The 16,190-nt window shown below is 52.4% G+C and overlaps 1 protein-coding gene across 2 annotated transcripts in view; it reads left to right on the top strand.

Moving 5' to 3' along the window:
* The window catches only part of LASP1 (LIM and SH3 protein 1), a 40,796-nt gene extending 26,116 nt beyond the window's left edge, over positions 1-14,680 (top strand). For both annotated transcript variants that reach the window (XM_081218152.1, XM_081218153.1), the window contains exons 5-7: positions 8,366-8,510; positions 8,864-8,967; positions 11,602-14,680. In XM_081218152.1, the coding sequence (XP_081074278.1) occupies positions 8,366-8,510; positions 8,864-8,967; positions 11,602-11,775 (423 nt within the window). In that variant the 3' untranslated portion in view covers positions 11,776-14,680. The remainder of the gene's footprint in view (positions 1-8,365; positions 8,511-8,863; positions 8,968-11,601) is intronic.
* Positions 14,681-16,190: the final 1,510 nt, after the last annotated feature.

The raw sequence follows: 16,190 nt of genomic DNA, 5'->3' as shown, positions 1-16,190 counted from the left end.
TTGAAAATGCAGGCTCACAGGCCTCCTCCACAGGCCACCTGGGAGCAGAACCCAGGAACCCACATTTTCTCTCTCTCTTTTTTTAGGAACCAGCATTTTATTTTTAAAATTATTTTTGTTGTTCCTTTTTATTTTTATTGAGCTATAATTGGCATACTGCACTGTATACCTTTAAGCTTTCCAACATAATGATTTGCCTTACATGATGAAATGATTGTCACAGTAAGTTTAGGGGACAGCCATCATCTCATACAGATACAAAATTAAAGAGATAGAAAATAAAATTTCTTTTTTAGGAACCAGCATTTGTAACACATTCCCTGGGTTACCTGAAGTTTGAGAATCGTCACCAAGAGCTTGAAAAAGCTTCACCAGAGGTGCCAAGGCCTGGCCACATCCCAGAGCCCCCCAGGGAACTTTAAACCATGTTGTTAACTTGTCCCTCCTCCAGAAGAGTTTTGGGAAAGATGGTGTTTAGAGCCACACCTTTTGTTTTGTATCCAAAATAGCGTTCCTGTATGTAGCTTGTCACTCACTTCCCAGGTTAACGTCAGATGACTCCTCATTTGCGAGGAAAATGTCAAGCACTTAGCATGTGATAAATATTGACAATTGCTATTAATTTAAAGGCAGACTTGTCTGCTTTCTACACTGTGGCTAAAGAAGGGACATGGACTAAAGTTTGGCTGAAAAGTTAGGCCACTGTCTAGTACTGAGAATGTCTGGAAAACTTAGGGAGCAAGGTGCTAGTTAGATATCTGTGGTGAGTATTTGTGTCCTTTTTTTTTTTTTTTTTTTTTTTTTTTTGCGGTACGCGGGCCTCTCACTGCTGTGGCCTCTCCCGTTGCGGAGCACAGGCTCCCGACGCGCAGGCCCAGCAGCCATGGCTCACGGGCCCAGCCGCTCCGCGGCATGTGGGATCCTCCCGGACTGGGGCACGAACCCGTGTCCCCTGCATCGACAGGTGGACTTTCAACCACTGCGCCACCAGGGAAGCCCTGTGTCTTTTTTTTTTTTAATTGAAGTATAGTTGATTTACAATGTTGTGTTAATTACTGCTGAACAGCAAAGTGATTCAGTTATACATATATATACTTTTTTTATATTCTTTTCCATTATGGTTTATCATAGGGTATTGAATATGGTTCTCTATGCTGTACAATAGGACCTTGTTTAGTAATTGTGTCTTCATTAAAGGCACCTGAAGGGGTGAGAGGCCAGGACTGCAGGCTGTGAGCTGAAATTTATCCTGGCCTTTGGTCACCAGCTGTGATGGCTGTAATGGACGGAAGTCTTTAATTGCTGAGGTCCCTATATGGAAGCCACAGCCTTCAAGCAGAGAAGCTTTTATTTATCTACATATCTACTTATATACTGATTTTCTGTGTACAATTTTGGGTCTTTGAACTTTTCCTTTTTCTGTGAAGTGTAACACATAAACACCTGTGTGTGTACTCACCGTGCAAGTCAAGAAGCAGAGCCTGACGGCAGCCCTGTCAAAACAGAGTTTTCAAAGTGTTAAAAAACAACAACAAAAAACGTAACTCTCATGCAGTGAGTACCTGTCATATAATTACCTTAATTATGAGGAACCAGCTGGAGCATCTGACAGGCAGAGGTGATGCCTAGTCTGTGAAAGAAAGCACTGGATATAATTAGATACAGAACTAGTTAGTGTTCTGCCATTAGCTGCAGAACTAGTTAATGTCCTCCAGGACTATAAAACCATAAGCTTTGGGCTTCCCTGGTGGCGCAGTGGTTAAGAATCTGCCTGCCAATGCAAGGGACACAGGTTCGAGCCCTGGCCTGGGAAGATCCCACATGCTGCGGAGCAACTAAGCCTGCAAGCCACAACTACTGAGCCCACGTGCCACAACTACTGAAGCCCGGGTGCCTAGAGCCCGTGCTCTGCAACAAGAGAAGCCACAATGAGAAGCCTGCGCACTGCAACGAAGAGTAGCCCCCTGCTCCGCAACTAGAGAAAGTCCGTGAGCATCAATGAGGACCCAACACAGCCAAAACAAACAAATAAATACATTAATTTATTTTAAAAACCCAAACCATAAGCTGGGGGCTGCCCTGGTGGCGCAGTGGTTGAGAGTCCGCCTGCCGATGCAGGGGACACGGGTTCGTGCCCCGGTCCGGGAAGATCCCACATGCCGCGGAGTGGCTAGGCCCGTGAGCCATGGCCGCCGAGCCTGCGCGTCCGGAGCCTGTGCTCCGCAACGGGAGAGGCCACAGCAGTGAGAGGCCCGCGTAACGCAAAAAAAAATAAATAAATAAAAACCCAAACCATAAGCTTTGGAGATAGCCTTGCTACAGGCAGAAATCCTTTGAATTTCTTTCAGTCAGAAATAATTAGTAGCTTATATTCCTTAAATAAGCTTCATTCCTTATATAGTCCAGGCCTAATCAGTAGTAAATAGTAAAGTCAAAGAAAATTCTAGCTCCGGAGTCAAATGGCCCGGAGGTGGGCTTGTTGGACAACCCTGTAGTTTAATTTTTGAAAACGTCTGCTGTTCTTTTCTTTACAGTTTTAAAATGTAGCTATGCTTTCTTTTTTTAGTATGTAATTTTTTTTCTTGTTTTTAAATTGAAGTATACTTGGTTTACAATTCTGTGTTAGTTTCAGGTGTATAGAGAAGTGATTCAGTTTTATATATACATGTTTTTCCCCCAGATTCTTTTCCCTTATAGTTTATTACAAGATATTGAGTATAGTTCCCTGTGCTATACAGTAGGTCCTTGTTGATTATCTCTTTTATATTTAGTAGTGTGTATATGTATCTCAAAGTCTTAATTTACCCCTCCCCCCAACTATGCATTTCTGAATACTATAGTTTTGTTTTTCCCAATTTTGAACATATCTATTCTTTTGTGTCTTGCCTCCTTTGGGCAACATTGGGTTTAAAGAATCATGTACATGTTTGCATGCAGCTGTAGTTTGTTCTTTTTTGTCGTTGTATAGCATTCCATTTAAAAATGCTTATATTGATTCAGGTGTTGATGGTCATTTGGATTGCTTCTATGGCTGTGGACAGCTTCATACATATTTCCTAGTGTTAATGTGGAGTGGAATTGCCAGATCTCAGAGCGTATGTTCCTTCAGCCTTACCAGATAGCACTGAACTACTTTTCGAGCAGTGGTATTGATTTACCCTCTCGCCAGCAGTGATGAGAGTTTCCATGGCTCTACATCCTTAGACTTGTTCATTTTAGCCACTTTGATTGTGTGTAGTGGTATCTCATGGTTTTAACTTGCATTTCTCTGATTACTAATGAAATCGAGCACAGATTTACAGTTGTTTTAAAAACAAAATCGTGTTAGTCTCTCACAGGGAGCACAGCATAACATGGTGGTTGAGAACTAGGAGCTGATGTTAGGACTCACCCACCCCTTACCTACCTCCTGAGCGTTGGTTTCCCCATCTGTAAAATGGGGGTGACAGTGATACATTGTTCTTGGGCTGGCTGAGAAAAGGAAATGAGTTATACATATAAGGGCACCACAGAGGACTGCAACAAACGGAAGCACTGTTAGAAAAAAACAGGCCCTGGCTGGTGAGTTGACTATTCCATTCAAAGCCTGAAATTCCCTTTTTGGTCATGATGTAGAATCATGTGGAAGCAAGTGTGGAGTCAGACCTTTGTTTTCCACCACAATCAGGAGAACAGGGGTTCAGAAAAAGGAACATCAGCTAGCAGAAAAAATGCATTTTTCTTAGGTTTGGAATGGACCCTCAACTAGTCATCCTGGAGTCCTGGCTGGCAGGGCCCTTGGATGAGTGGGGAGGGTCCTTAGGCCTGGGTCCCTCCACCCATGTGCACTTGGATCTCATGAGCACAGTTACAGCCTGGCATCCTTCCATGGGATCCCAGGACAGTTTTTAGACCAGGGCTCTGCTGACACTTCTGAGCTTATGGTGACACCTTTTCAGGGCATTTAGACGATTTGAACTTTGCTGAGCTTGGAACAGGGAGGGATCAGACAGGGCCTTGGCCTCTGAAAAATGTTCATTTCCCTTTTGAATGTGCTAACACCCTTTAAGGTGCCTCCTTGTTTCTCAGACCACTAGGTTGATCAGCAAAGTAATAACAGTTTCCTCGCTTGTTGGGCAGGGGAGGGAGAGGAAGTTGAGAGGATTGAAATTTTATCGGGTGGGGCTGGGCAGAAGGGAGCTGCAACCTTGCTTTTTGCAGTCCATTTCCCCTCTGCGCTGCAACTCCTGACTCAAGTGCCAGGCACCCCTTCTCTCAAAGTTAGGGTGACCTTGTGATTATCATCCCTTTTGAGAGTGAAAGGCAGTGCTATTCATATCTATTCCAGAAGATATGAACTGGGACTAGGGGCAGACTTGGGCATGTGGTCACCCTGACCCAGGAAAGGGCCTGTGCAGCTGTGGCTTTGTCCTTGTGTCACCAGCCTCAGCCCTGACTGAGTAATGAAAGTCATTTAATTTCTGAGCCTCATTTACTTCTGTAAACTAGGAATTAAAGTGTACCTCTCCGACTTATTTTTTTAGGGTGATTATTGTCAGGGCCAAGGGAGATTATGTGCAGAGAACTCAATGTGAAGAGCTCAGCAAAGGTCAAGGTTACTACTATTACGATAAACAGGTGGTTCCTGCATCGATGGTGGGGAGGCTGCCACTACCCTGTCCACCTGGATCAGCTGGCCCTAATTTTATATATATTTACGCATGTGGGGTGGCTTTTTAAGGAGCAAGATGGATCCCATCAGCCACTTGTGGAAATGCACACATGTCCATCCTTGCTTTCAGCTCTAGAGTTTGGCTAGGTTCCTAGAGGTAGCTGGGAGCCTCAAGACCACGTGGGAGCAGGTGGTGCCGTAACCTCTTTTTTTTTTGCGGTACGCGGGCCTCTCACTGTTGTGGCCTCTCCCGTTGCGGAGCACAGGCTCCGGACGCGCAGGCTCAGCGGCCATGGCTCACAGGCCCAGCCGCTCCGCGGCATGTGGGATCTTCCCGGACCGGGGCACGAACCCGTGTCCCCTGCATCGGCAGGTGGACTCTCAACCACTGCGCCACGAGGGAAGCCCCGTAACCTCTTTTTAAGATGAGGAAACTGAGGCCCAGAGGGGACGGGACTCTTACAAGCTCACGTGAGCAAGTGAAGGGCTGATGACCCCAGGGATGAGGCGTGGGAGGGACACTGCAGCTCTCGATGAAGGACTAAGTGTGTAGGACACAAAAGGGGATGGTGCCAGGCCTGGGACCCAGTCATGCCTTCTTCCTCAGAGAGTCACCCCTTCACTAACACAGACAGAGCCGTACCCAGAGAAGTGGGCTATCAGCCGGGGTAGCTGGGCCCTGGCACCAGGGACACACCTGCCCCTCAGCCCACCTCCTGGCTCCCTCAGGGCCCAGTGCAGGCCTCTGTCGGCCTCCACATGTGCACTTTCCCTCCCCTAGTCATCGGCTCCCAGAGTCAGGCCTCTTTTCATTCACAGACAGTAAACAAGGGAAGCTGACCTTTCCCACCCCCCAGGACAGAAGTCAGAAGGCCAGTTGCCTTGGGAGCCTAGAGGCCTCTCCTTGTCCCCACCCCCGACTGCTCACCAGAGGACGGGGTCACCAAGGGAGTGGGGCTCAGGGACACTCACCTTTTGCCCTTGTCTTAGGAATCTGAGAACAGGGCACTGGCCCCGTGTCTTTGAACTTCACCCCTGGGTGCTCTTCCTTGTGGGAGTTCAGGGATTCGATGGGTTTTCAGTCTGACCAGGGCCAGCGGCCTCCCCTTCAGGAATGGGCTCGGTTTATTTCGCCACTTGGGCGCGGGTCCCTACTCGGCCATGGAGGGACGGGGCAGCGGGAGGAGGGGGCCGGTCCTCCCGGCCTCCAGACGGGCCCGGCCTGGGCTGCAGTGCGTCCCCGACAGTGAACAGCTGGAAGCGCAGCGGGACGACGTGGGTGGTCCCAGCCGACCACCCCCGCAGACCTTTAGCCCAGCTACTCCTGTGTCAGGCCTGCCTGGCCCAGTGTTAACTCTGCCCTGCTTGCAAAGCGGATGCGAGAAGGCAGCAAAGAAAGTGGGAGGGGCTGGCCCATGGGAGGTCCCGGGCTGGGACAGCCGGATCAGGCCTTGGCAGGGGCTTCCGGGGCACAGGGTCGCTCGATGCTTCTGCTCCGGGAAACGGGGCAGGCTTTGCCCCCATCCGTTCCCTGTCCCCTCACCCCACCCCCCTTTTCACTGGGAGAAGCCCCGGGCCAGGATCCTGGTGAACAGGAAGTGAGAACCGGCTTCTGGTCCAAGGCCTGGAGAGAATTCAGGCCTGGGTCTGCTCAGGACAGGACCAGTTTTGTTTGTTTATTTTTTTTTGCGGTACGCGGGCCTCTCACTGTTGTGGCCTCTTCCACCACGGAGCACAGGCTCCGGATGCGCAGGCCCAGCGGCCATGGCTCACGGGCCCAGCCGCTCCGCGGCACGTGGAATCCTCCTGGGCCGGGGCACGAACCCGTGTCCCCTGCATTGGCAGGCGGACTCTCAACAACTGCGCCACCAGGGAAGCCCCAGGACCAGTTTTCTGTGTCCTGCTTTCCAGGTGTCCTCTGGGGGGTGAGGGGGAGCTATTCTGTCACTCTCTGTCCCACTTCCTCCCCGAGCCCCGGCCCCGCCCAGTGATCCCGGAACACACACACCATGGGCCTTCCACCTCTGCTTGGTTGCCTCCTCCCCACCAGTATCCTCTCTGAAAAGTGAATAGACCCCACTAGGGGTCCTCAAGGTGGGGTGTGGGCTACATGCCACTGGGAGTACAGGGGGAAAACCCTAGAACTCCTGGAGGTGGTTCTTTTTCATCTCATCCTTTGTTTTATTCATATTTTTGGTGTAAGTTTTACAGGAGACATTCCATATTTGTAAAGTGATGCTTGTGTGTAATTGATAAAATAGATCCAATTTGGGAGGATTGTGCTAAAACAGATTTTACCAACAGGAATATGCAGTCAACATATTTGGGCAAGCGGGGATCAGCAAACTTTTCCTGTAAAGGGCCAGATAGTAAATATTTTAGGCTTTATGGGCCGAAGGGCCTCTGTCGAAGCTACTCAGCTCTGCAATGAAAGCAACCATAGGTAATGGGGAAATGAATGGTGAGACTGTGTTCCAGTAAAACTTTATTTCTGGACACTGAAATTTGAATGTCATAGAAATTTCACATGTTACCAATCTTATTCCTCTTAATTCTCCCCCCGCTCCCCCATCCCCATCCTCCAAACATTACAAAATGTAGAAACTGTTCTTAGCTCGCAGGCCGTGAGCAAACAGGCTGCAGGCCCGTGGACCAGAGTTTGCCAACCTCTGCTCTGGATCACTGGTTCTCAAACTTGAGCCTGCTTCAGACTCACCTGGGGGAATCTTTTAAAAGTGCATAGTCCCCCCCCCACAAAAAAAAAAAAGAAAGAAAGAAAGAAGGAGAGAGAGAGAGAAAGAAAGAAAGAAAAAAAAAAGTTCATGTTCCAAAACCCCAGCCCTGATTTTGTAGATTCTGTGGAAGGTCCTGGGACCTGCATTCTAACAAGCAGCTCAGGTGGGTTGGGAGCAGACAGTCTGAAGACCAGATCTTAAGAACGCAGCTCTGGGTCCTGGTGTGTTCAGCCAGCCCTTGCTGAGGACCCTGGGGTATGTGGCTTCTCTAGGCCTCTTTTTGCCCATTTTTGGAACCTGAGGAGAGAAGGAACTCATCTTCTAGATACCAACCCACCCTCAAGGGAGGGCCTGGCATTTCTTTGCCCTGCAGGCTAGGGTCCTCAGCAGAACTCTGCGAGGTCATGCCCACAAGAGGCAGAGTTGCCTGCTGGTTAAGAGCACAGTCTCTGGAGTCTCCGTGAGCGTGGGTAACTCATGCTACTTGTCGGTGCCTTAGTTTCCTCCTTGTCTGTTCAATGGCGACTCTACTGTACCCCCTTGTAGGTGCTGTCAAGGTAAAACGAGCGTGTGATGCAGAACACCTAGCACAGTGCCTGGCACCTAGTAGGTGCTCAATAAACAGGAGTTGCTGCTTTTGCTGCTGTGGACCAGTGTGAAAGCAGGGTAGCCCTAGCCCCTGTCACAGGCACAGAAAAATGACCACTTACATTTGTCTGGTGCTTTAGTTTACGTGGCCCTTTTACCTCCACTATCTCATTGCATCCTTCAGCAACCCCTGTAAAGTGGAAATGGAGGTGTAGCAAGGTTAAGTGCTTGTTCACGGGCCCATAGCTGGTACACCCCCAACAAGAACCCAGCTCTCTTTGCCTGGAGACCTCCAGGAGTCTCTCCCGTCCCAGGATCTTGAGTGGCAGCGGAAGGGGAGCTTTGGCTGGTTTGCTGTGGGTCCTTCACCCAGCACTTTCTGCCCCCGCAGATAAAATACCACGAAGAGTTTGAGAAGAGCCGCATGGGCCCCAGCGGGGGTGAGGGCCTGGAGCCGGAGCGCCGAGATCCCCAGGACACTGGCTATCGGCGGCCCCAGGAGCAGCAGCCTCACCACATCCCAACCAGCGCCCCAGGTGAGCGTGAGGCCTGTGTGCGCAGATGACCTGAGACCAGGCCGGCTACAGGGTGGGGAGGAGGTGAGAGGGAAGCCTCGTGTACACACACACCCCCAGGTCCCATCCCTACCGAGGGCACAAGCACCAGGGTCAGGGCTCGTTCTGGGATCTCAGCGCCATGGGGGGAGACGCAGCCCCCGCTGCAGAATTCTCGGCACCAGCAAATGTGCACAGAGACAGAAGCCTTTGAGCAGCGTGGCGGTTGAGTGAGGTGATGGGCGGTGGAAATACATGGCATGGGCTTCGTGGAAGAAGGGAGCGGGCTGGCTTTGGCAAGACAGTTTCTGAGCCCGTCTCCTGCCGGCTTCCAGTTTACCAGCAGCCCCAGCAGCAGCAGGCAGCCCAGTCCTACGGTGGCTACAAGGAGCCTGCAGCCCTGGTCTCCATACAGCGCAGTGCCCCAGGCGGGGGCGGGGTGAGTAGCCCTGGCTGCGGGGAGAGGAGGTGTGGGAGGTGAGTGGGCCTAGGGGAGACTTCCTGGATGTAATTCTTGGACTTTCCTTAGAAAACCCACCCAGGAGGCCTGGCCTCCCCTGACCTTTGACCCCAGCTCCCTTGCCATCTGCAGATAATAGGGGTCTCAGCCTCTCGAGCAGAAAGGAAGTGTGGTGTAGGGGGCAGATTGGGACCCTGTGTTCCAGCCATAGCTGTACATTGGGCGAGTCTCGTCCACCCAGCTCCTGGCCCACGTTTCCTTACTCCAGCTACCTGGGAGCACACAAAGCACCTTTCTGCTCGGGGCCCTCCAGACTGCGCCCTGCTCCCCAGTCTCCATGACGACGACCTGCCAGGTCCTTCAGATCTCAGCTTGCCCCTGCCTCTGAGGCACCCTCCCAAACCACCCTGTGTCGAGTGGGTCTCCCCTGACGTGTCTGTCCTTCCGCCCGACTGGTTTCCTTCAGAGCACTTTTTCCACCTTAAAACAGTTCTCTGGGTTTGTCATCTTCTGACTGTGACCCCCACTGGACTTGACGCTCCATGTGGGCAGGGCAGTGTCTCTTTGGTTCACCTACCCTGAGCCAGGCACAAAGCGGGCAGTCATCAATTTAGTGAATAAATTAATGAGCAAAGTGGGAGGTGGGGTGGGATCAGGCTTACCGGCCCTCAGACTTGAAGTTCGGTCTGTAAGTCCTGTTACTTATCGCAGTGACGGTGCAGCCAAGCTTAGCTCCTCTGTGCCGGATGCCTTGGAATTCAAAGTAGCTCATGTAGAAGCAGGAGGGACAATACTCCGAGAAATAAAGAAGCTTGAGATAAGTGGCCTGATCGGGCCTCAGGCTCTGGCCACACAAACGAGGGAATGATTGTCAGTGCTATCTGGGGTGTCAGGTGGGCCGGAGAGGTCGTGTGAAGGATGAGGTTCCAGATAGACCAGCCAGTCCTTCCAGTACTCACTAAGCCTGTTCTGGACTGAAGGGATTTGGCTCTGAATAAAAGTCCACCTTCCTGCCCTCTTGAAGCTTACATTCCAGTCGGGAGACAAACACGAAAGCCAATAGGTAAGTAGGTATGTAACAAAAGGTCAGAGATAAGCTGTGAAGAAAAAGACAGCCGAATGAGGAGGGGAGAGAACAGCAAAGTTCTCAGTAAAGGAATGAGTGGTGGAGGAGAACAGCAATTGCAAAGGTCCTGAGGCAGGAATGTTCTAGGAAAGTTCAAGGATCAGCAGGAAGGCCAAGGTGACCAGAGAGGGGAAGAGAGCAGGGAATGACGTCTGGTCATGCAGGGACTTGTAGGCCATTAGGAAGGCCTTTGTGACTGGTGAGCTGTGCAGAGTAAGGGGTTTGACTTGTGTTTTTAAAAGATGGCTCTAGCAGCTGCATTGAGAAGCAGCAATAGAAGATTGAGGGCGGAAGCAGGGAGATGAGTTAGGCAGCTATTGCAAGATGCAGGCTTAGGTGTGGTGACTTGGCCTAAGAGATTAAAGGCAGAGTTGGTGATAAGAGACCGAGGTCACTTCAGTCATTTCTTGAGGGCTGTGACCTCTTATTCCATAGCCTTCGGGGCTGATGAAGCTGGTTTCTGCTGCGAGGGGAAAAAAAAGTTTGAAATTTCATGCTGAAGAGGATAGGGGGCCTCTGAAGGATTTAAAGCCAGGGAGTAACATCCTCAGGTTTGCATTTTGGAAAGTTCCCCCAAGATCACAAAGGATGAACAGTTGGAGGAGGCAGACCAGAGGCTGGAAACAGAAGGTCTGAGCAGGGGTCCTGGTGGTGTGGTGGGGCGGGGCAGTGGGGGCAGATCCTGGAGGTTTCTAATGGGCTCGTCCAGCCCGGGACCCACACTGATCCCAGAGCCTGGCCTGGGGCACCGTAAAGCCTGAGCTGACCCCCGGAGACAAGTCGATGTCAAGGGCAGTGAGGGTCAGAGGACGTTAGAATCTTGCCTACTTCCAAGATCACAGCTAGAGTTCATGTGTTTTTACTGGACATTTCCTAGAGCTGGGGCTTAAGCACAAGACTTTGGCTGAGGTTGGAAGGTGGGACCTGACAGATATGTCTTGTGTCACCTGGAGGTTTTCTCACAGGAATTGGTCTTTGTCCTGAATTTGGGAACCAGATTCATCAACAGCTTCAAAAAAAGAAGAAAGACTGGTGCTTATAATAACACAGATAGGGACTTCCCCGGCAGTCCAGTGGTTAAGATTCCGAGCTTCCACTGCAGGGGGCACGGGTTCGATCTCTAGTCGGGGAACTAAGATCCCGCATGCCACACGGGGTGGCCAAAAGAAAAAAAAATGCAGATCATAGAACACAGGACATGTCATATTTTTAACCTCTACCCGGCATGGTGTCCATCGGACATTACTGCGTTCCTGTTCTGAGAGACAGGGGAGAACTATTGTAACCTCCGTCCCTGTTTGTGCCTGGCCCTTAGTAGACGCCAGATGCATTATTAAAAAGGTGGCTGCTCTCAGAAAATGAGACACAGAGGTGAGAAAATTCATGGCAGAGCCCAGCCCTTCCGTGTCTCGCAGCTCCTGGTCCACTCTGCTCTGGGGTCCCAGAGAGCTAGGCACCCCTGACTAACCACGCCCCGACCCCTGCAGAAGCGGTACCGCGCCGTGTACGACTACAGTGCCGCCGACGAGGACGAGGTCTCCTTCCAGGACGGGGACACCATCGTCAACGTGCAGCAGATCGACGACGGCTGGATGTACGGGACCGTGGAGCGCACCGGCGACACGGGGATGCTGCCGGCCAACTACGTGGAGGCCATCTGAGCCCGCCGGGCGCCGCCCGCCCCATCCGTCTTCAGTGCATTCCACAGCATCGCATCCGTCCTGGGCGTGACCTGTCCACCCTTTGGTGTCTCTGTTTTTTAAAATCTGCAGCAGCTTGTTTATCCTCCCCCTCTTCCAGCTTCTTTTGCCAACCGAAGCCTTGATCTGCCACTTTCGCGGCTCCTTCCTCTGGCAGGTTTTCCCCTTGATCAACTTCTTGATTTTCTCTCTGGATGGAACAGGTGTGGACCGCTCTGGGGGAAGCCGAGGCCCGTGGCGCTGGTCGGGGGGGGGCGACCCGTCAGCTCCCAGGCCTCTGCCTTCTCTCTTTTCTGCCCCCTCAGCCCCTCCTGCCCACCTCCTCACACACCCGAACATTCCAGGCTGGGGTGAGCCCCGGACCCCCAGGACTCCCAGGGCGGCCGGGAGTTGCTTCACACACTCCCGGGAGTGGGACCCACCGCCCTTGCCCCTGGGATGGGGACGGGGGTGCTGCCGTTGTGCAGGGACCAGTGAGATGGGCTTTGCCTCTGCTTCTCAAAGATGAGGGCTGCCAGCCCTCCAAGGGGCTCCCTCACCCCCCTCTCCCCAGCTCAAAGGCAACAGAGGAGGGTGAAGTTCCTGCTTTGGGATTCGTTCATCCCTCCCGACACGGTTCCTTTTCACACTGTGATTTTGCTCTGCTGCCCGCCCGAGCCTGGTGTGGGCGAGCAGCTCTCCAGGAAGCTCGGCTTGGGTCCGGTTCTCGCCTTTCTTACTTTAGGGACAGCTGCAGGAAGCAGGGGAACGGGGAGTTCTCTCTGCAGCCCTTTTCCCACGCTCCCACCCCGGTCTCCAGCGTCCCTGGCTTGCCTCCTTGTGGAGGGTGGGTCATCGAAGCCTCGGGCCTCTCGCCCGGGCAGCCCAGCCTCTCGCGAGATCTAGTTAGGCCGCCCCTCGCCGCGCCTCCTGGCAAGGTGTCTCCAGGCCTTCCATGGCCTCCCCCGTGCCCACTTCCTGCCCGACCCCAGGTGGACTGTGCGAAACCACAGGACCCTCTGTATCTCCAGGACTTTGTTGCGGGGGAAGGAGCGAGTGTCTGCAGGTATCCGTGACAGGCGAGGGTGAGTGTGAGCGTGAGAGCAGCGGGCGGGGTGCGGGCTGTGTGTGCAGAGCTGTCCTCCCCGATATTTTCCTCAAAACCCACAGTGAGAGGGGGGGACGCCGGGGGAGAGAAACTCCTTATGTTTTCTTTGGAGTGAAAAATCCTCCTTCTGTCCCCGAATGGAGGAAGCCCACCCACCCCCTTTCCAATGTGCCAGGCAGAAGTAAGGAGAGTGTGTGTGTGTGTGTGTGTGTGTGTGTGCGCGCGCGCGCTTGGTGGGGGAGGGGTGGGGGAAGGCTTCGTGGCTCCAGGCATATTCTCTCCCCCATCTCTGTGTTCTGGGCCGCCAGGGGACCTTGTGTCACCCGCACTGTCTCCCCCGCCACCCTGCCCAGGCTAGCTCCCCACTTACTTAAAGCCTCCTTGAAGCAGAGGGAGAGGGTCCCAGGTCTACAAAACTGGAAGCACAGACCCAGGATGAGGAAGGGAAAGGTGGTGCTATCTCCAAGTCCCTTCTCTTGCTCGTTGGTGGCTGTGACGACCCTTGCCTGGCTTTATTCATCTCTGGGCTTTCTTGTCACCCTTCTGGGTCTCCCCCTCCCATCTTCACCCCGAGTCCGCTGACTCAGGCCCCACAGGTTGACATCTTTGCATCCTTGTGCCCTGCAGGCATATTTAGCATCAAGTCCTCACTGCTTGTCAGTTGACTTGGGAATATTTAGCCCGAATCAGAGGCTTGAGCCCCTGCCTGACCAATCCGTTTCCCCCCTTGGCCAGAGCCAAGGTGAAGGCAGGTGGAGTGTCTTACATTGGGCAATTTGGGGGATGAGGGAGGCAGAGAGGGAACAATTTTGGGAGCCTTGAGGCCGGCGCTGGTCCATTTTGTTTCCTCTTGATCTCAAAGCACAATGTGGATTCTGGGACCAAAGGTCAGAGACACATCCTGTTGGAGAACCTGTGGTTGGCAGGGTGGTGAGAGGGTGGGAGGAGGACCTAGGGGAGCAAGAAGTAGCCTCTTTTCACTCGGCTTAAATTTCCTTCCAGAACAAGGCAAGCCAGCCGCTGGAATCTTGCTGCCAGCCCTCTGGTCCTCCCATCCTAACAATAAGGGACCATTTCTTACACACCCCCAGAGAGAGGAGGGACTGTCACACTGGTGCTGAGGGACCCAGGGGCTGCTGGGAGTCCTTATTCCTTTCCAGAACCATCCATCCCTAGAAGAGCACAGAACCTGGGGGCTGGGCCAAGTCCTGGTCTTTTCTTACATTTCACAGGTTTTTTAGCTGATCTAATCCCAGGAAAGCAAAGCTAGAATGTGAATATAACTTTAGTGGACCAATAATAAAATGCAAGAAGCCCAATGGTGAGAAAAGTGAATTCTCTCAGTATTGCTTCCTGTTTTCTTCCTCATGTCCCTCCAGGGAAAATTACTTTATTGCTTAATTTCTGCCTTTTCCCCCTCACATATGCACTTCTGGGCCTTTTTTTTTTTTTTTTTTTTAATAGCTGGAAAAAAAAAAATACCACCCCACAGACCTGTATTTAAAAAGAAACAGAAATGACCATGTGAAATTTGTCTCTGTCCAAACATTTCATCCGTGTGTGTGTGTGTGTGTGTGTGTGTGTGTGTGTGTGTGTAGACGTCCGTTCATCTTTTTATATGGGGTGGTTGTCTTTCCTTGGTCTGTTTTGGTCCCCTCCCTCGTGGGCTTGTGCTTGGGATCAAATCTTTCTGGGCTGTTATGATTTTGAACATTTGACTTGGACCACAAGTGACTCTTTCTCCTGGTGACTCAAATAAAAGTATAATTTTTACCTGCAGACTTGGTTGTCTCTCTGGCTCTGAGGTGCTGCTGTGTGTGTGTGTGTGTCCCGTCTGCTTGGGGGGCATTGGCCCATCACCCTCCTGGGAGCTCTGTTGCCCTGCAGGGGGAGAATGACCAGCCTGGAAGCTGTCACCCTGGGAGGAAGGGAGCAGTGGTGTGTCTGCTCTGACGGGGGCCTGGGCACCTGCTTCCTCCTTGTGGAGAACTCCTCACCGGCTGGCTCCTGGCTACATCCCTCTGCCCAGCTCGGTGACACTCCCAGAAGCTTCTTTGAGCTCCCATATTCTCGTCTTAACTGTCTTACTTCCTTTGTTCTGCACCTGTCTCCCCACTAGCCAGTGCACTGTCAGGGCAGGTAATGGGGTTAATTCATCTTTCCAACCCCGCTGCCTGCCCAGGGCTGGGCACATAACTGCTCAGCAAATGTTTGCTGAATTAATGAATGAGCTCAGCTTGGGGGTGGGGGCAGTTTTGGCTCTGCCTGACACAAAGGAGGAACTCAGCACGTGTTTGAGGAATGAAATGACAGATGGCCTGGGTCAGTCTGTAGTGGGATGACATGGGTGAAGCCATCCACAAGGTGCTCTGGCAACCCGAAGCAGCACTCAGGATGTCTGATGAATGGATCTTAAACACACGTTTTTTTCCCTTTGACATTATTACCAGCTCTGTGAGAGAAGTAACTACTGTGATGTCCATCTTATAGATGGGGTTCACTGAAGCCCAGAAATGCAGAAATGTTTGGTGGGAGTCACACAGCTGGTGGCAGGACTGGAGGTGTTAGGAGCCCAGTGTGATGCTCCCAGCCTCCCGCCATGACCTTGCCACATGCCCTTTGCCCCTCTCCCGGCAGTATCTCCCATGCTCCGTTCTTTGCTCCAGGTGCCCTGGGTCTGACCTCTGACCTGGCACGGCAGCCAGCTTCCCCTCTTCTGCAGGGCTGGGAAAGGGACAGGGGTAGAGAAGGAATCCAGATCCTTCAGCCCCAGCGCGGGCCCACCAGTCAGGCTTTGTGGAGAGGAGCGTTGCCCACTTGGACGCAGAATTAAGGCTTTCCCTGGCTTCCGGATAGCAGCAGGCTGGAGAGGAAAGGCCTTTCCCCAGAGTAAGCCTTTGTAATTTGGGGATGAGGCGGCTGCCAGGCTGCAGCGGTGTGGGGGGTGGTGAGGCAGCACTGGGTAGGATAATTAAAGTCAGTGCTGACACCTGCTCCCCTCCCGAAGGCGCAGGCTGCCTAATGTTGCCCCAATGACGGGGAATGAGTTGGCGAATCTTGCCTCCGTTGGCCTGCAGCCTGTTGTCTGTGGAGCCTCTTCTCCCCAGGAGGCTTCAGTCACCTCCGGAGTGAGTTCAGGGACAGTCTGCTTGGGAGGGAACCAGCGCCAAGTCTCCACTCCCCAACAGCTCCGTTCCCTGCCCGCTGGAACCCATGCGGGGAGTTTCTGGACCCCCTTCTAGAAATGGCCTAAGTTCCTGAGGCTTAGCATGATGAAGGGGTTGCTAAT

The sequence above is a fragment of the Mesoplodon bidens genome, assembly GCF_964165515.1.
Source record: "Mesoplodon bidens genome assembly, chromosome: 19".
NCBI lineage: Eukaryota > Metazoa > Chordata > Mammalia > Artiodactyla > Ziphiidae > Mesoplodon > Mesoplodon bidens.
The sequence above is the reverse complement of the archived record's forward strand: the minus strand, read 5'-3'. Positions and strand labels throughout refer to the sequence as shown.